Here is a 22,733-nt window from a genome sequence, read left to right on the forward strand (position 1 = left end):
AAAGTAATTAAGATACATAGCCAATCCACATCCTAAGATATGGACAAAGTCCCTCCTACTGTATTAACCATTTATAAAGTTCAAAAGTACCCAACCAAACACAATTTATTGTTAGTGAGAACTAGGACTAATGTGGATAAATTACATCTATATTCAACTAATAACTGCATGTAATCACTAGCTTTAACTTCATTTTCAATTTATAAACAATGAGATATATAACAGCTTTATCTGTTTCTTTTCATCAGTTTTCTTTTCTTGTTCTGATCTCTGGTTAATTTTTTAAATAAGTATACTCTTTTCTCAAGTGCAGAGACGTAAATAGCAAATACTTTTAAAAAGAATTTATGTGTGGCTTTGAAATTTCTTAATGATTATTTTACCCACTAGAATTACTTTTCTAAATGGAATTCACTTAAGCTAATATTAAAATGAAGTTGATCCTTTACACCCTAACTAGGGAATATAGATCCAGAAACACAATTGCTTCTTAAAGACTTTCTCCAAATAAGCATCATGAAAGTGAAAAAGTACTACTCTAAACTATAATTACATAGCATCATATTTATTTTAAGAAAGGAAAAAGAGATAGAACTCAAAGACATTATCCAATTTACTCATACATATTAAGTATGATTAAGATACATATGACTGAAAAAACATACATATAAATGAACTATATTCAAGCAAAAATTTTATTTTGTAATCTGACCCAGTGTAATGTGGTGTAGAGATCTGAATGTGTTTCATCCCCTTTTGCCAGAACTAACTGCTAAATTTGCCCAGATACTTCCCTTTTCTAGGTCTCAGGTTCCCCATTTACAAACTAAAGCATTACACTTAAAAAAATAATACTGAGAATAAAATTTCAAATTTTTTCCACACTCAAAATCACTGAGTTCTTTTTGTCAGCAAAAGCACCCATGATCAAAATCAAATTAAGTACTTAAGTATCTAGGTAATATATTAGAAGTAAAAACATTTTACTACAAGAAACAAAGACTTAGGAAGCAAACTCATGCTTTTCAGCAACGTTTATTACCAAGCTCGGGTCTACTTCTACTCCTCGTGATTCAAGGTTCTTTCGGACTGTCGTTATCTCATCACTCGCAAGGTAAGCTGGGTGCTCCTCATTACACTTCAGCATCTTCTCCAGTTCATTCTTGGTTTCATTGTGAACACACTTTGAAATGTTTAAAAGAGGACTGTGTTTATTAGATAGTTCATGACTTGGCATAATTATAAAAAGAGAGTCCCAATTTTAATAAATATATTACTTTGGCATGACCGGTGACACACGCTCAATCATAACAAACAAGGAAGACCAGAACAGCACGGCTTATGAATGCAAAACAACCTGGACATATGAAGGGCCACAGGGGGAAGGGGATTAGCCCTATTTACTGTATTTTACTTTGGCTGAAATGTTTTACTGTCCAAATTACAGAACCAGACACCTTACTATGCACTTCGTTTCTTGACCTTAGGGTATGAGTTCAATCTAGGAAAAAGTACCCTGTATACATGGGAAGAGATAATGTTCTATGAATGCCTTATATCTAAGAACTGGATGACTATAAGGCCCTGTGCCTGTTGACATAGTCCTTTTCTCATAAATTAAATATGAAAGTCATAGTTTTTTTTTTAAGTCTTTTCATTAAAAATCATTATTAGACTGCTTCTGTGAGGTATCTATCATTCTTAAATTCACTTCAAGTCTCTTCTAAACAATTACATTGCTTATAATCTCTTCACCAAATGAGGAAAACACACACACTAGTGATAACTTTGAAAGCAAAACTAGTGTATGGTGTCAAACTAACTTTATATTTTCAGTTTTTCATTCTTTCCAAATTGCATGGTACAGGAAACTAGCTTCAAATTCACTGAATTACACGAAACAAGTTACTGCCATAGCATCTTGCCCATAAGAACAACACTTAAACACAAAGAAATGGCTTGTAAATGAAACTATTAAATACTATTCTCTGAAAACATGACACATTAAAAGACATTTAATAAAGAGAAATTTCACTGTTTTCTTAAACTTCTGCTATCTGGTCTGAGAGAGGAAGGAAATCTCTAATCATGACATCCTCCCACTCTTCCTGTCCTGTTTCACTTCCACTTGTCCACCTGTCCCCATCACACTGGGTGTCCAGGAGACCACTACTCTGTCTATCCTGACCAAGATTTCCATTAGTTTAGCTCAATGTGACAATGCTTCAAAGGACTGGATCCCGCCCCGCACCCCCCCCCCCCCCCCGATTAAGTAAAAGTAACAATATAAAAGCAAAAAATAATTTTCAGAACATGGATTTCTCCTCTTCAACACAGGACAAAATTAAGTTTCTTTTCCTAAGTCCTGCCAATTCAAAAAGAAATGAAACTGTTACACAGCTATCTAAATTTGCAGTATGAGACTTTAGGAATATTCTCAATCTCTTCTAGAATCTGTTTCTCAATAAAACATCCATTTATGAAGCCTAGACCAGTGGTTTTCAACTGGGAGTGGGAGGGTTAGAGAGATTAGAGAACTTAATTCAATGATTCTGACATGAAGCTTTGTTTTGAAAGAGAAAACAAAACATACCTATACAAACACCTCCCCTGTGATTCTCCTGTCACTCCCCTCTCCAAAGGATGGCCTCCATTCATCTATGGATCTTATGCACGCTGCCCTGAAACCCTAGAAGAAAGTTTCCTCTACAGATCCTTGCTTTGACCTTAAAACTACTGGGTTGGCCAAAAGGTTTGTTCAGGTTTTTCCTGTTGTTGTTTTTTTATGGAAAAACCTGAACGAACTTTTTGGTCAATCCAGTAATTCCCCTGCTTCTCTTTAAGGGATTCCTTTTAAGTTCAAGTTCCTGAGAAAGTAACATACAACCAGGAACCATTTTTCTCTGAGAATGTTTGGCTAAAGCATATTTACAACTAGTTGCTGAATTAAGTTCTGCCATCATTGGTTGTTCTAGACCTAATTAAGCCTAACTAAGCCTTACTCCTTGGAAGAAAAGTTATGACCAACCTAGATAGCATATTGAAAAGCAGAGACATTACTTTGCCAACTAAGGTCCATCTAGTCAAGGCTATGGTTTTTCCAGTGGTCATGTATGGATGTGAGAGTTGGACTGTGAAGAAAGCTGAGCGCCGAAGAATTGATGCTTTTGAACTGTGGTGTTGGAAAAGACTCTTGAGAGTCCCTTGGACTGCAAGGAGATCCAACCAGTCCATTCTGAAGGAGATCAGCCCTGGGATTTCTTTGGAAGGAATGATTTTAAAGCTGAAACTTCAGTACTTTGGCCACCTCATGTGAAGAGTTGACTCACTGGAAAAGACTCTGATGCTGGGAGGGATTGGGGGCAGGAGGAGAAGGGGACAACAGAGGATGAGATGGCTGGATGGCATCACTGACTCGATGGACGTGAGTCTGGGTGAACTCCGGTAGTTGGTGATGGACAGGGAGGCCTGGCGTGCTGCGATTCATGGGGTCGCAAAGAGTCGGACACAACTGAGCAACTGAACTGAACTGAACTGAAGCCTTAAGGGTCAGACACCACTTTCCCTGGAGTTTATCTGCCTTACACCAGTTCTTTCTAATCAATGTCTCTTCCTGTCTCAAAGTCAGAAATATTTGATGGATATCCTTGAAATTCTTTTTTGAAAGACTGCCTCCCCTCAGTCCATCTGGAGAGCAGAGGTAACTAACTGATGTACTCTGAACACAGGCAAGTGAGTGAGTGAGTGAGTGAAGTTGCTCAGTCGTGTCTGACTCTTTGTGACCCCATGGACTGTAGCCAGCCCGGCTACATCCATGGGATATTCCAGGCAAGTATACTGGAGTGGGTTGCCACTTCCTTCTCCAGGGGAACAGAGGCCAGACCCAACCGTAATTCCGTCAACTTCATCAGGTTCTCTTCAGTCTCTTCATGACTCATTTTCCCAAAAAAAATCAAATTAGAAAGAAAGACAGGCGGAAGACTGTCTTTTCACTATTTTAAGACAACTGGGACTCAAGATAGTCAGCTTATGAAACAAGAAATGTGTAAACCAGAAAAAATAATAGGGTGCTGATCATATAATTAATATATATAATTCTTTTTAAAATGAAAACAAAAAATAAAGAAAAAAATATGTGATATATCATTTGGTAACCTTTTATTCTCTTTATCTGCTCTTTCAGTATTTCCACATTTGATGGTCTCATTTTGCTAATTATATGGATTCAAGAAAGGAAGAAAGGAAATGAATTGTACGCCACCTTTTTCTTATGCATTACTTTCTTCATCTATATATTTTGATTCTCTATTCTATTTACAATCTTTATTTAAGGAATTGACATAAGAAAGAGATAGTGGTGTAAGATTCAATGCTAATAGGAAAAGAAACCATAACAAGGAAGGAATAAAAATGGGTAGAGGGAGGATTTTAATGACTACACATTTTCCTATTTATTCACTTATAAAGTTACTTATATGTGCCTTACCATTTTGTTAAAGTGCTCATTAAATGTTTATAAAATGAATGAATTATATAATTCTACTTCCTGTCTGAATTTTTATACTTATTTTGTGAACACAGGAGCAAAAATGCAAAAGAATAAAATAACTTGAATAGACAACAGAAAATTTCAGTGATAACAGAATAAAAAGTTATCATATCTTTTATTCTAATCACATTTATTCTACATCCTCTGAAATCTTTATCATTTTTTTCTTCTGTTTAAACTTGAGTCTTTTCTTTACCTCAAACACCTCAAATGAACAAAATAATCAATCACTCTTTTTAATAACAGCTACCTCACTTTTCAAAAAACTTTCTTTTGTAGCTTATTGTTTATTCTAAAGATTTATTATATTTTAGAAAGGCTGATATAAAATATTTGAAATTATTAAGTTTGCTCTAGAGGCATTCAGAGATTATATTTTAATGCCTGAATTAAAATGCTAAAGATTTGTTTGTTTTTACCTGTTCTTGAGTTCGATTCTTCCAGTATAACCACCTCTTTTTCCAATCTGGACCTACCATATTTTCAATTGCATTTTCAGCTAGAAAAATTAAAAAAAAAAAAAAAAAAAATTATCATTTACCAGGCACATAAAATGTAACTATCTTGCTTTCTTAACTACTTCAAAACACTGGGTCAATATAGTCAGTTGAAATAAAGAAAAAAATTATATGATTGATATGGTGCATATAGAAGCTAAAGAATTTAATTTTATATGTTTAGAATCTATGAAAACTATAATTGCTTAAGAAGTTTCCATAAGTATAGTAGCAAATACTAAAATAGTCTGAATTACAGCTTTTTAGAATATAATTACACATAAACATGTGTCCACTTTAACATTTTAGTAGTTACAAGCAGCTGACTGAAAAACTGCACAAATAATATTCAACTAGAGTAGTACTGACAAAGATCTTGAGATGTTAAAGTTTTTTTAACCAATGTTCACTAAAGTTAGATGACTTTCCACTGAGAATACTAAGAATTTAATAATCCACATTCCTACTTACTATCCTTGAGACGAGCCTGAAGAGCCTCTTCCATAAAATAAATAGCTGCATCCCATTGCTGTTTATCAGATATGGATCGATCTTCTAAAGCATTGTGTTGAATAACCCTCTGAAATAACAAAGAAAAACAACTACTTTGATTTATGTCTTGTCATCTTAGTAACTTTTTTCTAACCAACAGCTCAGCAAATATCCAAACTAAGAGATGTATCTACAATAATGTAAAAGTATGTCCCTCCCATGCAAATGCAGAGGGTCCCATTATCTGCCTGCGTCAGCATCCTGTATGTTTCAAGCTACACCCTAGAATCCTGGTACTCAGGAGCTAATGGTTCAGATCACATCTACTGCTTCTTTTTGCCGTATGACCTACGTGTTAGCATTTTCAAAAAAAAAAAAAAAAGGAAAAGAAGAAAGAAAGCAATAAACATTATCTCACTGTTACCAGCAGTGGAAAATGTAATGGAAGGAGGCTTAAAAGGTCTACACAATCTTAAGTAAATGTGAGCTACTTATAAAAAGTTGGCTTTCAAATCTTATACTTTTTAAATTACTGAATGAATGAAAATGGCACGATTCTCTCTCAGAAAACCAATCTTATTAAGATGCTTAACAAGAATGAACATGGCTTTCAAATATGAAGACAAACATTTCTTAAAAACAAAAACACCTTATAATTAGGATTAGCCCACAGTGAGATATGCATTTCCAAAAAACAGAGCAATCTTACCAACAGTTTGTCTCATAACTGAGTAGAACTGGTGCTTAACGAAGGTTTGACTATGGTGATGAGAACATTCTACATAACAAAAGATTTATCAGGTGATGAAGGTCAGGAGCCAGACCTTTCTTTATAGCTAAGACAGAGTGGGAGTGTGTATCCCAGCTTTGCCAGTGACAATAATAGATATGCTTAAGAATGAAATAAAATGTTTACAAAATACACAGCCGAGCTTCTGGTACCATGTGAGCATCCAACACGTTATGATTTTAGGAGTCTTAACATTTTGACTCAGTTCCACTGAAAACCAATGCATCTAATTCCTTTTGTTATCACTGAGGGTAAAATGAGAAGCAGCTATCTATAGTTCAGGCCCATGCAAATTTTGTGGAAGTTTATAGAAACCTGTTTACTGCAAGGTTTGATTTTTTTTTTTTCTGAAATGAAAGCCAAGGAAGAAATAGCAGAGGGTGACTTTAGAAGGGCAGAGAAATGTCAAAAGGCCGATTGCATTCTATAAATCTAGTTCTTCCCTTCACTATTTTCAGTATTTTCAGAACCTAATTTAAATTTAAAACCATATAAAAATAGTCTCCTACAAAAGAATATCAATTTGAGAAATCACACAAAAATATGAGACTTGCACCCTAATATACAAATGACATACCAAGCTGTCCTCTGCAAAATCATTCCACTTGTGACGTTTAATACTTTCTTCCTTAACAGCCTCTTTGAGTTTATCAAATATGTCATCATGTTCTTTTCCTTTTGGTTCTGTCATGAAGCGGGAAAATTCTTCTTGTAGGGTCTCCCAAGCTACCTAGAATGATTTAAAAGAAAAAAGCTGTATTTATATTCATACTTTCATTTAATGTATAACAGGAAAAATAAACACATGAATGTAAACCAGGTAGCTGTGATAAATCAGTCTATCAGAAAATACATTATGAAATCACATTTTTAAAAAAGATAGCAAATATAAACTCGGCCCTAAAGACCTTATACTAATAGCTGGTGGGATAGATTTGGCCTACCGATATGTTTTGAAAGCTACAACACATATATGGCCTCCTAAATTTTAAAAAATTAGTAACCAACATTTAAAAACTGAGAAACTTCATATAAAATCTGTTCCCAGTCTCACTTGAACTGTCTAGCAACACTGGGCCCACGTTCTACACACCTCTGCCCACTGCAGCAGAGAAAGCACGCAGCCCCCATCAGCCACCAGACTCAGTTCACTTACTTATTTCACTCTCCACAACATCTGAGTTTGCCTGCCTCTTTCATACTGTAAAAAGTTTTAAATTTCTTAATGATTTAGTCTTTTTCACATCTTTGCCCTTATGCAAATATATGAAGCAATGTGTCAACACTTTCAAACAAAGGTGAGTACTATTGAGTTTTGTACTACTGCTAACTCCCAATGATCTGAACAGTGAAATGAGAGCACAGTGTCAAAAGCAATTAAGAACTAAACCTATTTAGGACTATGTGGGCTAGTTACTGTTGCACTTAATATTCTGCCCTCTTCATTTTAAACATGAAGAAAGGATGGCATAAAGAAGGTGACTGTCCAAGAATACAGAGTGAGGTATTAAAATCTGTTTCCTGACCTTCAGCAGGTTCACGTCTTTCTACCACACCTAGGTGTGTGAAGGGAGAAAGTAGCAAAAAAGAGAGTCACTTGCCATTTTTATGACTGCTTCCACTGCTTGGACCTTAGGATATGAAAATACTCTATCATGGGACATGGCCCATGTCAGGGCCATTTGTGAGAAGAGGTGGCAGCAGCTCTCTAATTACTTTAGGGGGAAATGTGTTGACACCAGGGGTCAGGAACACCTGAAGGCAGAATGGCTGCAAGAGTTCTTAGAAAAAGAGACTTGAGGAAATTGAGCAGAGATAAAGAAGCAAAGACTGGCAGGACAGGAGAGGGTAAAATACACTTGAATAAGTGGACACTGACATTTTGTTTCTAGTAAGTATGAAAAACAAAATTATTTTTAACATGGATTCTAATTTTCACACAGAGGCAGAGAACACACTGACTCTGATCTACAATCACTCTTCAGATAACGTGCGTGGCAAGATCAATTTGGATGATGATGGTCATCATTGTAAAGCAGTTGGCATTTACTGAGTGATTACCATGGACCATACACTGTCTATGTATTCTACATATGTTAACTCTTGACTCCTTATAACAATGTTTTATGTAGGCCAGGTTTTCACCCTTATTTTAGAGATGAGAAAACAGAAACATTACTAAGCAAATAGCCTGAAAGTGCTAGAACCAAGGTACACAGGTATCAGAAATGCATTCTCTAAGAGGAAAGTGTAACTTTCTTATATTCCTAGTCTAACCTTTTGGCAGGGTCTTAACTAAGGAAACTATTTCATTAAAATTGAACCCTGCAGAAAACAAAGTTAAACCCTTTCCTTGTGGCATATCTAACCACAGAAGAAGTTAAAAATATTTCACACTCAAGCAAATTTTGCTGGTTTTGTTAAATGCCACCTTTGGAAGGAGAACCAATACCCTCACACCAACACCATAGCAATTAGCAAATTTTTTAATAGTGGTAACTGATAGCAGCATTAAGGTTAATCCCAACACAGAGATCAGGAATAAAGAATAAAAGGAGCTTAAGAAGCAAAGGAACTATAGAGGCTGTGATGGGAATAAATCATAAAAGTCACAGCTCCTACTCTCTTCAGATAATGCTTCTTACCCATTTAATTAAATTATATCCTAACCTCGACTGCTTTATTAGGAAGCTGCTTATCAGTCCACTGTTTAAGCTTGATATCCACTGTCGTATTAAAAGTCCCAGAGTTCATGGTCTGTGCAGCTGGAAGATAGATGTTTTCAATCACATGAGTTGAAACTCTTTCCCACAAAGACTGCTGAAGGATTTCTTCCCTGAAATTAAAAAAAAAAAAAGTTCTAAGAACACCAAATTCAAACATAGTATCAAGTTTTTATAAAGAGCTTCACTGAAGTATCATTAAAGTTATCACTGACTTACAATAAGTTGCATGTATTTAAAGTTTTGACATACATACATGTCTGTGCATCACAGTAACCGAGATAACATATTCATCATTTGCAAAAGTTGTAACCACTAGATTTACTTTCTGTCACTACAGATTGTATTTTCCATAGCTTAATGTAAATGCAATCATATATCATATACTCTTATTTTGTCTGTCTTCTTGCATCAGCATAATTATTTTGAGATTTATCCATTACATTGCATATATTAGTATTTCATTTCCTTTTTTGCTGAGTAATAGATGGTTAGATGGCATCACTGACTCGATGGACATGGGTTTGGGTAGACTGCGAGAATTGGTGATGGATAGGGAGGCCTGGCGTGCTGCGGTTCATGGGGTCGCAAAGAGTCAGACACGACTGAGCTACTGAACTGAACTGAATATTCCATTACATGAATCTGTTTACTTATTCACCTTCTGATGAACATTTGGGTTGTTACCAGTTGTTGGCTATCACAAATACAAGTTTGTGTATGACACAGACTATTATTTCTCTTGGACAAATAGCTAGGAGTGGAATGTCTGAATCATACAGTAATTATATATTTAACTTTATAAGATACTGTCAAACCATTTTCCAAACTGACTGAACCACTTTACATTCTCAGCAGAGGGGTATGAAAGTTCTAGATACTCTACATCTTGCCAACATTTGGTATCATTAGTCATTTTCATTTTGCATTGTAATAGGTGTACAGTGGTATCTCAGTATGGTTTCAATTTGCATTTCCCTAATGACTTGAACGGTACTATGAAGACCTACAAGACCTTTTAGAACTAACACCCAAAAAAGATGTCCTTTTCATTATAGGGGACTGGAATGCAGAAGTAGGAAGTCAAGAAACACCTAGAGTAAAAGGCAAATTTGGCCTTGGAATACGGAATGAAGCAGGGCAAAGACTAATAGAGTTTTGCCAAGAAAATGCACTGGTCATAGCAAACACCCTCTTCCAACAACACAAGAGAAGACTCTACACATGGACATCACCAGATGGTCAACACCAAAATCAGACTGATTATATTCTTTGCAGCCAATGATGGAGAAGCTCTATACAGTCAGCAAAAACAAGACCAGGAGCTGACTGTGGCTCAGATCATGAACTCCTTATTGCCAAATTCAGACTTAAATTGAAGAAACTAGGGAAAACCACTAGACCATACAGGTATGACCTAAATCAAATCCCTTATGATTACACAGCGGAAGTGAGAAATAGATTTAAGGGCCTAGATCTGATAGATAGAATGCCTGATGAACTATGGACTGAGGTTCGTGACATTGTACAGGAGACAGGGATCAAGACAATCTCCATGGAAACGAAATGCAAAAAAGCAAAATGGCTGTCTGGGGAGGCCTTACAAATAGCTGTGAAAAGAAGAGAAGCAAAAAGCAAAGTAGAAAAGGAGAGATATAAGCATCTGAATGCAGAGTTCCAAAGAATAGCAAGAAGAGATAAGAAAGCCTTCCTCAGCGATCAATGCAAAGAAATAGAGGAAAACAACAGAATGGGAAAGACTAGAGATCTCTTCAAGAAAATTAGAGATACCAAGGGAACATTTCATGCAAATATGGGCTTAATGAAGGACAGAAATGGTATGGACCTAACAGGAGCAGAAGATATTAAGAAGAGGTGGCAAGAATACACAGAGAACTGTACAAAAAAGATCTTCACGACCCAGATAATTACGATGGTGTGATCACTCACTTAGAGCCAGACATCCTGGAATGTGAAGTCAAGTGGGCCTTAGAAAGCATCACTATGAACAAAGCTAGTGGAGGTGATGGAATTCCAGTTGAGCTCTTTCAAATCGTGAAAGATGATGCTGTGAAAGTGCTGCACTCAATATGCCAGCAAATTTGGAAAACTCAGCACTGGCCATAGGACTGGAAAAGGTCCGTTTTCATTTCAATCCCAAAGAAAGGCAATACCAAAGAATGCCCAAACTACCGCACAATTGCACTCATCTCACATGCTAGTAAAGTAATGCTCAAAATTCTCCAAGCCAGGCTTCAGCAATACCTGAACCGTGAACTTCCAGATGTTCAAGCTGGTTTTAGAAAAGGCAGAGGAACCAGAGATCAAATTGCCAACATCTGCTGGATCATCGAAAAAGTGAGACAGTTCCAGAAAAACATCTATTTCTGCTTTACTGACTATGCCAAAGCCTTTGACTGTGTGGACCACAATGAACTGTGGAAAATTCTGAAAGAGATGGGAATACCAGACCACCTGACCTACCTCTTGAGAAATCTATATGCAGGTCAGGAAGCAACAGTTAGAACTGGACATGGAACAACAAACTGGTTCTAAATAGGAAAAGGAGTACGTCAAGGCTGTATGTGGTCACCCTGCTTATTTAACTTATATGCAGAGTACATCATGAGAAACGCTGGACTGGAAGAAGCACAAGCTGGAATCAAGATTGCCGGGAGAAATATTAATAACCTCAGATATGCAGATGACACCACCCTTATGGCAGAAAGTGAAGAGGAACTAAAAAGCCTCTTGATGAAAGTCAAAGTGGAGAGTGAAAAAGTTGGCTTAAAGCTCAACATTCAGAAGACAAAGATCATGGCATCCAGTCCCATCACTTCATGGCAAACAGATAGGGAAACAGTGGAAACAGTGTCAGACTTTATTTTGGGGGGCTCCAAAATCACTGCAGGTGGTGATTGCAGCCATGAAATTAAAAGACGCTTACTCCTTGGAAGGAAAGTTATGACCAACCTAGATAGCATATTCAAAAGCAGAGACATTACTTTGCCAACTAAGGTCCGTCTAGTCAAGGCTATGGATTTTTCAGTGGTCATGTATGGATGTGAGAGTTGGACTGTGAAGAAGACTGAGCGCCGAAGAATTGATGCTTTTGAACTGTGGTGTTGGAAAAGACTCTTGAGAGTCCCTTGGACTGCAAGGAGATCCAACCAGTCCATTCTGAAGGAGATCAGCCCTGGGATTTCTTTGGCGGGAATGATTTTAAAGCTGAAACACCAGTACTTTGGCCACCTCATGCGAAGAGTTGACTCATTGGAAAAGACTCTGATGCTGGGAGGGATTGGGGGCAGGAGGAGAAGGGGACGACAGAGGATGAGATGGCTGGATGGCATCACTGACTCGATGGATGTGAGTCAGAGTGAACTCTGGGAGTTGGTGTAGGACATGGAGGCCTGGCGTGCTGCAGTTTATGGAGTCGCAGAGTTGGACACGATTGAGCGACTGAAATGAACTGAATGACTAGTAATTCTAAGTATCTTTTTACGTACTCATTTACCTAATATTAATACATACTTTATATGTGTTGACTGTGGAGTCCAAGACTGTACACTTCTTGGTACAATTTTAATAATTTATCAGCACAGAGCACAAAGATGTTATGGAATATTGCTAAGTAAAATTGCTCAACATTTCAAGATAATATAAAGGATGAATAATCAAGCTGAAAATTGTATCTTAAAAGACACCTTACAAGAACACAGTTCTCTAAATAGAAAAAAGAAAATTATTTTAATCAAGAAAAAATGTTATCGCTAGAAAATATTTATTCAAATTCTCCAAAATTAATCTCTACTGTAAAATAGTGCTACAACATACAAAAGCAAACTGCTTATCGAGTGATCAGTTTTAAAAGTAATCTCACTTTTTAGGGTACTGTTACAAAGCTCAGGGTAACAGGAACACCCTCTTCTGTCCAAAAGCCAAACTGTACTTTTCTTGGTTGAGGAGAGTCAACACTCCCTACTGTGCAAGTTGACTCATATTCACTCAACATTTTGTGTAACATTAAGTCTATTGGGTCAATGAGCTTAGCTGCTGGTTTTCCTTTGCTAATTTTCAGGTCTTTTTTCCATTACGACCAGAAAACAAAAGTATGCAAGGGAGGCCCAAACAGGTGAAGATGAAAAGGTATATACACATCCAGTTGTAAAATAAGTCACAGGGATATAATATACAGCATGGAGAATATGACCAATAATGATGTAGTAACTTTGCATAGGGACAGATGGTTACTAGACTTACAGTGATTGTTCCATTATGTATGCAAATGTCAAATCACTATGTGGTACACTGAAACTAACATAATACTGTACGTCAACTATATTTCAATAAAAACAGAAGGGAGGGAGGAAGGGAGAAAGGAGACAGAAAGAGTGTGAGGAGAGGATGCACACTGAGGGTCAGAAGGATAAAGTCCATTTAGTCATGGCGATAATGACAGATAACGGGAGAATTTTAAGAGCAAGATGGAAGAAAAGAAGCTTATCAGGGTCATCTATTCAGGCAACTTTAAACACAAACTCAAGACTTCTGAAAGATGAACAAAAAATCACGAGTCATCCTCTGACCACGAAGGCCTTTCGCTGCTCCTGCTGCAGTCTGTGACAAGACTCTACAACCCATATACCTTTTCAAGGAGATCGTAACAAAATTCCAGACCATCAAATTCTGACAAAACTTAGGTAACTTTTTGCAAAGGACCCTCAATGATTATCTTCAAATTCTGCTGCTTGAAGCTCCTCATTAGCTGAACGTGCTTCAGTGTCAGGAAGAGGAAGCTACATTCTCCCAATCCCACAACCTCTCTTCCAAATCATTAGTCCTCAGCTTACATTGGCCAATTCCCCAGTGAATGTTCTAGGTAACTGTAGGCTTCTTCTCTACTCTTAAGTTTTGCAATCATCCAGGGATTTGATTCAGTTTAGTTCAGTCGCTCAGTCGTGTCCAACCCTTCGCAACCCCATGTACCACTAAAACACAAAATACAGTTACCATTATAGTTCTATTTATTACCCTCTTCATCTCCCAAACTTTACCTATATATTCTTTCTTTTAATTAAAATTTTTTTCTTTCTTCTTTTAAAGCATAGGACTTACTCCATAAAATAATTTAAAATCAATACAGAAAAAGAAGTCCTCCATAATTTCTCTTTCACTGAAAGTAAAAGTGTTAGTCACTCAATCGTGTTTGCCTCTTTGTGACCCCATGGACTGCAGCCCATCAGGCCCTGCTGTCCATGGAGTTCTCCACACAAGAATACTGGAGTGGGTTGCCATGCTCTCCTCCAGGGGATCTTCCCAACCCAGGGATCAAACCCTGGTCTCCTACACTGCAGGCAGATTCTTTACCGTCTAAGCCGCCAGATGATCACTATTCACAGCTTAATTTATCATTTAAAAAAATTTAATGCCTACATTACTATTTGTGTGTTGATGCAGGTGATATTACACATACTGCTTAATTAATACAGTATAAAGCTGTAGAGTACATGGTTTTCCATGTTAACATCCTATATTTTTCAATGGCTGCAGAGCAATCCACTCTACAGATAAATCAAATATTATGTAATCCCAAATAAAAACCTAGTTTTCAATTTTTTTACACTTATACTATCACTTCTATCCTCTAGGTAACCTCTCAAATATCTCAAAAGTGTAATCTCTTCTCCATCTGCACAACTACTATTCAAGTCACTATTCTCTTCTCATCTAGACTATCTCAATAGCCAACTGTCTCCTTGCTCAGTTTTCTCCACCTGTATTCCACTCCTCCTACTACAAAAATCTTTCTAAAATGCAAATCTGACCTAAACTCCTCACTGGCTTTCACTGCTTGTAGGATAAATTCCAACTTTCTGAACATGGTTTCTAAGGCCCTTAATCATCTATATTTTGTTTATACCTACATTTATTTCATCTTCTGCCTCTTGCTTCTCTATGTTAAAACCATAAGTAACTGCCTTAAGTTACCCATGTCATTTTTCTTGCTCTTATCTCTTGGCCTCTGAAATATTCTGGTCACTGGCTTACCTAGCACCTATATATTCTTTAAATCTCAGATTATAAGAACATTTTTTGATTATTTACACCTGAGTTAGGGTGCTTAACTATGCATTCCTATTTTCCTTTCATTCTTTTAACTTCAACAAAATAAACTTCATACTTCTCACCGAAAAATGTATGCATTTTACCATGATACCATTTTTTAAGTGTATTTCTATAAATCCAGCCAGTTATCCTTCTAAATAAGGATAATTATCTCCTGCTAGTGTACATAATCAACTCCTAATGATCAAGTGATGTATACTATGTGAAAATGCTGAGAGTTTGCTGCTGCTGCTAAGTCGCTTCAGTCGTGTCCAACTCTGTGCAACCCCACAGATGGCAGCCCACCAGGCTCCTCCATCCCTGGGATTCTCCAGGCAAGAATACTGGAGTGGGTTGCCATTGCCTTCTCCAATGCATGAAAGTGAAAAGTGAAAGCAAAGTGAATCATAAGTCAAATCTAAACTGCCAATAACTTTCTTAAAATATAACTGAAGTACAGTAGACAAAAAACTTGTAAGAGTGCTTCTGGATCACCAAATACAGATCAAATAGTCTTCTGACTCAAATAATAATAAACATTATAAAGGTGTATCCTAAAATGTCACATAAGACATTAAGTAGCAAAAAGATACTACCTAATACAACATAAACTATGTCACAAAAATAAAACATTTTGGGTACAATGCAGTTGATATCAATGTGGCACAAACAGCTAAGATTAGGACCTGCTATTTTGATCAATGTTTGTGTTAATCTATAGAGTCTGGGGAAAAAGAGGGGTGGTGATGAAAAGATCCAGCAACTCAAAGAATAAATCTCTAGCAACCAGATGTCCTAGTTTTCTCCTTGCTGGCTCAATAGGCAATCTGACAATATAGTTTTCTTGTGCCTCCACAATTCACTTCGCCACCCATGCGTTTATCTTCTCGGCTCACTTAAGTGTAGGTATACTTTGATTTCAAACTCCTCTGTCCAAACAAAACTAACCATTCCATTTGATGATGCCAGAAATTTACAAAGGCACATTTTTCTCCATAGTATTACAGTTATTATAGTTTTACAAATCACTTTTTTTGGTATATTATCCTCATACAATCTAGTAAGGTCAATAGTATTATTCATTCTGTATGTATATATGTATATGTTTACATGCAGACACACACATATCTATCTCTGGCAAACTTCCAAAGCTGGATGACTTACAGAAAAGCATTGCTGTTTAATTGCTAAGTTGCGTCTGACTTTTTTGCGACCCCGTGGACTACAGCCTGCCAGGCTCTTCTGTCCATGGGATTTCCCAGGTAAGAATACTGGAGTGGGTTGCCATTTCTTCTCTAGGGGATCTTCCCAACCCAAGGATGGAACTTGCATCTCCAATAAAGATAACAAATTTGTTGTGTGTGTATGTGTGTGTGTGCACTTTCCTGATGGCTCAGATTAATCAACAAATAGAGGTAAGATCAGAATTCTTTTTTGGACAACAAGAAAAGATTAAAAATAGGCAAATTTTGATTAAGAGAGAAGAGAGATTTTACTTTAAAATCAAAATCAAATTTTGATTACTTTAAGAGATTACTGAGGAAGAAAGGGCACCAACATCGGGAAACTAGCACAGAATATAAACTTCAGGAACGGATACTACTGTCTGTGTTCAATTTTGATAATCTCCAACTGAGCATATAAAAGTTACAGAAAAAAATATTTATAATAAACGGCAGTAAAGACAGTTCTGAAGTTAATAAATTCTTAAAATACTACAGATTTAATTGTGAAGGTAATTTTTATATGTTATTTATTAATTAAAATGCAGATTATAAAAACTTAAAGGATATTTATATATAGCTTGCTTGAGATACATTGACCCTAGTTTGGTTACAGTGCCATTCCAACATATTGACATAAAACATAAATTGAAGATGACAGTTGGCCTTAAGAGCAATTTGCATGAGTATTTTTCAAAAGAGTACACTTACTTGCTATTTTAAAAAAATCTCAAATAGGATTCATTTTCAAATGTGATTTGCACAAAACATATTAGACACATTACAAAAGCACCAGTGTTCTTATGTAGATATGAGAATTTTAAAATAATATACTCTTCTCCTTTTACAAATCAATTTTCTCTGTAGTTTTGTTCTTTATGTGTGACCAAACAAGAACAACTAGTTTTTGACAGACTGATACTTAGCTAAAGCATGATTTAACATAACTTTTACCTAAAAGATTTTACAGAAATCAAAATTATGTATTTTTTAAGTATAAGTAAGGAAAAACCTAAGATGAATTAAGATTTCAAAAGAGCAAGGAGAAAGCTATCTTTCAGAATATCTCTTCTCAGAAATACTTAATAAATACCTAATTCATTATAATTAAAATATTTAATTGGTTAGACTAAAATAGTGGTTTTATTTTATAAAAAGACATTTTTATGTTCTTGTCTGTTAGTACTAAGTGCTTGGGGGATGAGCCAAGGCTACAATAAATCACTGCCTTATCGATCTAAATTTTAGTATTCCATTATAATTCACATAGTAAAGTCTTTGAGAAAAGGTCAAATACTCACCAATGTTTTGGGGTAACCTGGCTCAGACTGATAACTTCATCGAGGATTTCATTTTTAGCTTTTTCAAATAGTTCATTCTAGGCAACATAGATACAAGTAAGTAAGATTTTCATAAGAACAGTCAATTTGCCCTGCCATGATTTTCAGAGATAACTAAAAGGAAAGCCTGTGACAGGCTCCTGGCTGGGCTTAGGTCTGAAGTATCCATGACCTGCAAGTAATGCTCTTCTCTTCTACACTCTTTTCAGGAATGCCAATAACCAGATAAGGACACAAAAATGGACACAAATGGCCACCTTATTCACTCAATTCTGAATGTAGCTTTTCATGTAACATTTGTTTAGGTAAGTTTTTCATGTAATGTTATGTGACAGCTGTCAACACATATTAATTTTAATATAGTAGTGACAGTATCTAATGCTATTTTACAACTGATGGCATTTTAAAATAAAGGAAAACCAATACTTAAGTCCTATTAACTTAGAATAGTTAAAAAGGTTAAAAAGCTGATGTATCATTTTTAAAAGTTTATATTATATAAACATGTTAATTTATGACCTTGAAAGAATAGTCTTCAACTTCTTAGAAAAAAATTTTTTAAATACTTGTTTGCATATGCTAGAATCCCTAATGGATTTTTAATATTATGTAATAAATGATTTAAATTATTGTAGAAGTGACAACTGTTCCTCCAAATGTATTCCTGTAACTCTAAAATTAGTAATCATGGTTAAAAACAATTTAGCTTACCAGATTTTACTCATTAACTTAAATTCTGTTAGAGCACAATATTAAATTAGATATACACAAAATCCATAAGGCACACAAACATTACCCGGTCAAGTTCTCGCAGGCGAGGATAGTTATTCTTCCACTCAGTTTCAAGGTTAAAACGTGTTGCTGAGGAAGAAGGAAAGATGCTCAGGTTTGAGGAATCTCCTTCGTTCCAGACACAGTGGTTAAAGGCTATCTCACATATCCGGTATATTAACTGAATTTCTGAATGTGCATTGATAGTTCCTGAGTACTCTGGGCTTTCAATGTCTGCTGCTGCTAAGTTGCTTCAGTTGTGTCCGACTCTGTGCGACCCCACAGATGGCAGCCCAGCAGGCTCCTCCATCCCTGGGATTCTCCAGGCAAGAATACTGGAGTGGGTTGCCATTTCCTTCTCCAACACACATATGCATGCTAAGTTGCTTCAGTCATGTCCGACTCTGTGCGACCCAATGGACAGCAGTCCACCAGGCTCCTCTGTCCATGGGATTCTCTAGGCAAGAATACTGGAGTGGTTTGCCATGTCCTTCTCCATCTCAATATCTCAGAATCTGCATTATTGAAACAGTTTTCCAAAGTAATCCTTTTGACTTTAGTTTTTCCATTTTCAATCCACAGATCACACAGCTGACACAATTTAGTACAGTTGCTAAGAGCATGGGACTCTGAAGTCAAGTCACCAACTCAACTCTGATTTTGAACTCCATTCAAATCCCAGGTCTATTTTCTGTTACTGTGTGATGCTGGGTGCGTTATTATTCAGGCAAGTTATTCTCTGCCTCAGTCTGCTCTTTGGTAAAATGAGAATAATACAAGATTGCTGAGGGACTAATGGGCTAAATAGGTAGGATTTCCTACTGAGAAAACGGGAGGGTATACTCTTGCCAAATGAAACTATGGAAGCAAGCAAAACCATGCAAAAGGAAGGCCTGGAGTTCAGGAACCAGTACAATATACCTGAAAGTACACTGGCTGCTCTGCCTCCCAACACATTTCCTCTCATTCCTCTAACAAGGCGGAATCTGAGTTCTCTATAGTTTTCTAGGCTCTTTCTCTCAAACATTACTGCAAGCTTTCTGTTTAAACTCTGTAATGTGCTCCTAGCAATTGTTCCTCTGAAAGGAAAAATCCTGCTCTCATACAACTGAAGATTGGTATTTTTCCATTTCCCATATACTATTATAGTAAATGAACAAAAAGGAAGTCAAGAATCTGATGGATGCCTAAGTCTGTCAGGTAATAAAATACATAAATTTGAGAGCTTATTTTAAAAACCCAACGTACCTTTGAAACTATCAGCCTGTTGTTCAACTGACTCTCGTACCATTTTCCAAAAGCAGTCTGATACAGCAAGGCTTAGATTTCTTGTAGTCACCTGGTGTGCCTTTAGCATGCTTGTCCTACAAAACAATAACCAGAGTTAAAGTACATTAAAGTGGCAGAAAGGACAATACTATCACCAAGTTTGAGAATGTGCTTGTTATAACCTAATGAGAACAACCACTTAATTGCTTTATACTAGGGCTGTCCAATGAACTTTCCACGATAAAGTAATCTATATCTGTGCTGTTCAATACAGCAGCTACTAGACACATGGGTTACTGACGCCTTGAAATGTGTGGCTACTGTGACTGAGAAACTTCAGTGTTCCTTTAATGTTAATCTGAATTCAAACAAGCACACAGGGTTAGTGACTACTGTAATGAATAGCTTAGTTATTGTTGTTGTTTAGTCACTAAGTAGTGTCCAGCTCTTTGAGACTTCATGTACTGGAGCCCACCAGGCTCCTCTGTCCACTGAATTCTGCAGGCAAGAATACTAGAGTGGCTTGCCATTTCCCTCTCCAGGGATTCTTCCTGACCCAGGGATTGAACCCACATCTCCTGCTTGGCATGCAGAATTCCTTACCACTGAGCCACCAGGCAAGCCCTAGCACAGTTCTACCCACATCCCAAAAGATAATTCTCAAGACTATGGGTGAAAGGTCTGCCTTGACTTACTATACTAATAGAGAGGAAAACACACTCTTCTAGCTCAAGACTCTCTACATGTTACAATGTTTTAAAATTCAGTTGCTCTTTAGCATTTCCTTTTTGCTTTTCTGTTAGTATCTTATTTTCTGTTAACATCTGTCAGTATCTATTTAAGGATATCTCTTTGACACTGCCACCTCTCACTCCCAAGTTTCCCCAACACTCTGAGAAATCTGGATACGTATTTACACTTGATCTTAGCCAAAAGGCCGAGAAGCGATGGATACGTATTTAAAAATAAGTGTTGATTTTTTAAAAATCACCTTGTAAGGGAAACAACTTAAGAGGCACTGGTGTTGTCCCTGGTGCCCATATGCCAAGGGGCAGTTGATTACGACACAATGTTTTGTACTATGTGATAAACTGCTCCCAACTGTGTCCCAGTAGTCTGAGGACTTGCTTACTAGATACAGATGACTGTTTGAGAATTCATCTCTGAAAAGTCAACGTTAAACTGACAGCTATAAGAGAAACTTTTAAATTGGAAACAGCTGAAGTTACTCCCTCACTATCAATTCTTTAAATATTTCAATAAGATACTTACTTTAGGAGTTTTGAATTCTGAAAAAATTCTTCTTCATAGTCTCTTATAGCTTCAATGCTTTCAGAGCTGTTTCCTATGGAAAGATGGTGGTAAAGTTCTCACTAAGTTCATTTTTATTATTTGAAAAAAACAAAAAACTAATGATCCATCTTTGCATACCTTTTCCTGTTACAACAGCAAAATAACCTAGAGCTTTCATTGGGAAGAGTTTTCCTTCAATTATCTGCTGAATCTATTTTTAAAAGTAGGAAAAAATAAACATGACATGTGAGTTTACATAATTTCAAAGCATAATATGCTATTTAGAAAGCAAATTTAACAATGCTGTATATGTATATGTTTAGGTAAATGTATGTCTATACAAGTGCTGAAATGTATTTCAAATGCTATTTGAGCAAAAAATAAAACACATTTTGTTATATTAAAAATGTATTATTAAACATAAGTATCAACATTAGAACTTGGAATGATGTACAGTGGCTTAGAGTCAGGCCTTAGTTTGAATTTCTGCTCTGTCACTAACTAGGTATGTGGCCTTAAGTAAGCTCCTTAACTTTTCATAATGGTAGTTGAAAAGAGTACATGATATTTAACACAGTGCCAGGCATGCAGACGCAATCAGTAAATGGTAGCTACTATTATTATTTCCCCAGTATCTAAATTCTAACAAAGTTGGATGGTCTTTTTTAATTAATTCTGAAAAAAAAAATTGGATCCATTGGTCCTTAACTCTTTTGGGTCAAATCTCTTTTTCTAAATGTAATAAAAACTGCAGACTCTGTCCCCAGAAAAACAAACATTTGCACAGATCTATCATTCACACATAATATAAAAGAATTCCTACTTTCAGAAACTCATTCAGATAAACATTGAGGTAAGAATCCCTCTTCTAAGTAACATTCTTAAGCTAATGCTAAATCTTTAGTGTAAAAAGAAAAGACTGATACAAGCTTCAACTGTATTCAAAGGAAATACAAGCTCATTACCCTAGAGAAGAGAAGAAAATGAAAGAAAAGATGGGAAATGGGAAGGAAGCACAGAAGTTTGCTTCTACCTCATTTTCCCTTTTCCATATCAGGACCAATACTGCCATGGCAGGCCTTCTCCTTGAAAACAGGGCAAAGCTAAGGTCATGGAGACTGCAGAAAAGAGTTAACACAGCAGGCTGAGATTGCTGTCCTCAGAAAGGCCTGCTTGTCCTTGGCTGGCATCTGTGAACTTAACCGGCAAACAATCCCCTACATTGTTACAGAACTTTCCCTAAGTAACAGTGGCTTATTGTGCAATCAATGTGGTTTATGAACATCTGCTTTCCTTTGGGCGTCTGGAATTTTGGTATTTGTGGGTGCCTATGTGACCAGCCCTCAATAAAAACCTTAGGTGCTGAGTCTCTAGTTAGTACCTCGTTGGTGGAGGCTTAAGCATTTCTTGTGTGACTCTACTGGGAAAGGACTCTTGGAAAATTGAGCCTGGTTTCCTTCAGACATCATCTCTTGCATCTTCTTCTTAGGTATAAGTATGACTATGTACTGAGTCCTATGAGTCTTTCCAGACAATCAGTGAACCTAGGGGTGGTCTCTCTTGGGAATTCTTACCACAGAGGCATAGTCCCACAAATTTTCAGATTTGTGAGAAAAAGAGAAGGTCTAAACAGAAGCACAAGGGATGGCTATTATTTCAAGCTCTTGTTCCATGGGGG

At 36.5% G+C, this 22,733-nt stretch overlaps 1 protein-coding gene across 4 annotated transcripts in view; it reads right to left on the bottom strand.

The window, feature by feature from the left end:
- Positions 1 to 22,733, bottom strand: part of OPA1 (OPA1 mitochondrial dynamin like GTPase) — an 86,515-nt gene that overhangs the window by 31,953 nt on the left and 31,829 nt on the right. For all 4 annotated transcript variants that reach the window (XM_061412656.1, XM_061412636.1, XM_061412646.1 and 1 more), the window contains 10 exons: positions 21,194 to 21,266; positions 21,035 to 21,107; positions 19,742 to 19,857; positions 18,519 to 18,583; positions 17,684 to 17,760; positions 8,999 to 9,164; positions 6,906 to 7,058; positions 5,518 to 5,626; positions 4,969 to 5,048; positions 1,043 to 1,183 (listed from right to left, as the gene is read on the bottom strand). In XM_061412656.1, coding sequence (XP_061268640.1) covers positions 1,043 to 1,183; positions 4,969 to 5,048; positions 5,518 to 5,626; positions 6,906 to 7,058; positions 8,999 to 9,164; positions 17,684 to 17,760; positions 18,519 to 18,583; positions 19,742 to 19,857; positions 21,035 to 21,107; positions 21,194 to 21,266 — 1,053 coding nt within the window. The remainder of the gene's footprint in view (positions 1 to 1,042; positions 1,184 to 4,968; positions 5,049 to 5,517; positions 5,627 to 6,905; positions 7,059 to 8,998; positions 9,165 to 17,683; positions 17,761 to 18,518; positions 18,584 to 19,741; positions 19,858 to 21,034; positions 21,108 to 21,193; positions 21,267 to 22,733) is intronic.

This window comes from Bos javanicus, chromosome 1, assembly GCF_032452875.1.
Source record: "Bos javanicus breed banteng chromosome 1, ARS-OSU_banteng_1.0, whole genome shotgun sequence".
Lineage (NCBI taxonomy): Eukaryota > Metazoa > Chordata > Mammalia > Artiodactyla > Bovidae > Bos > Bos javanicus.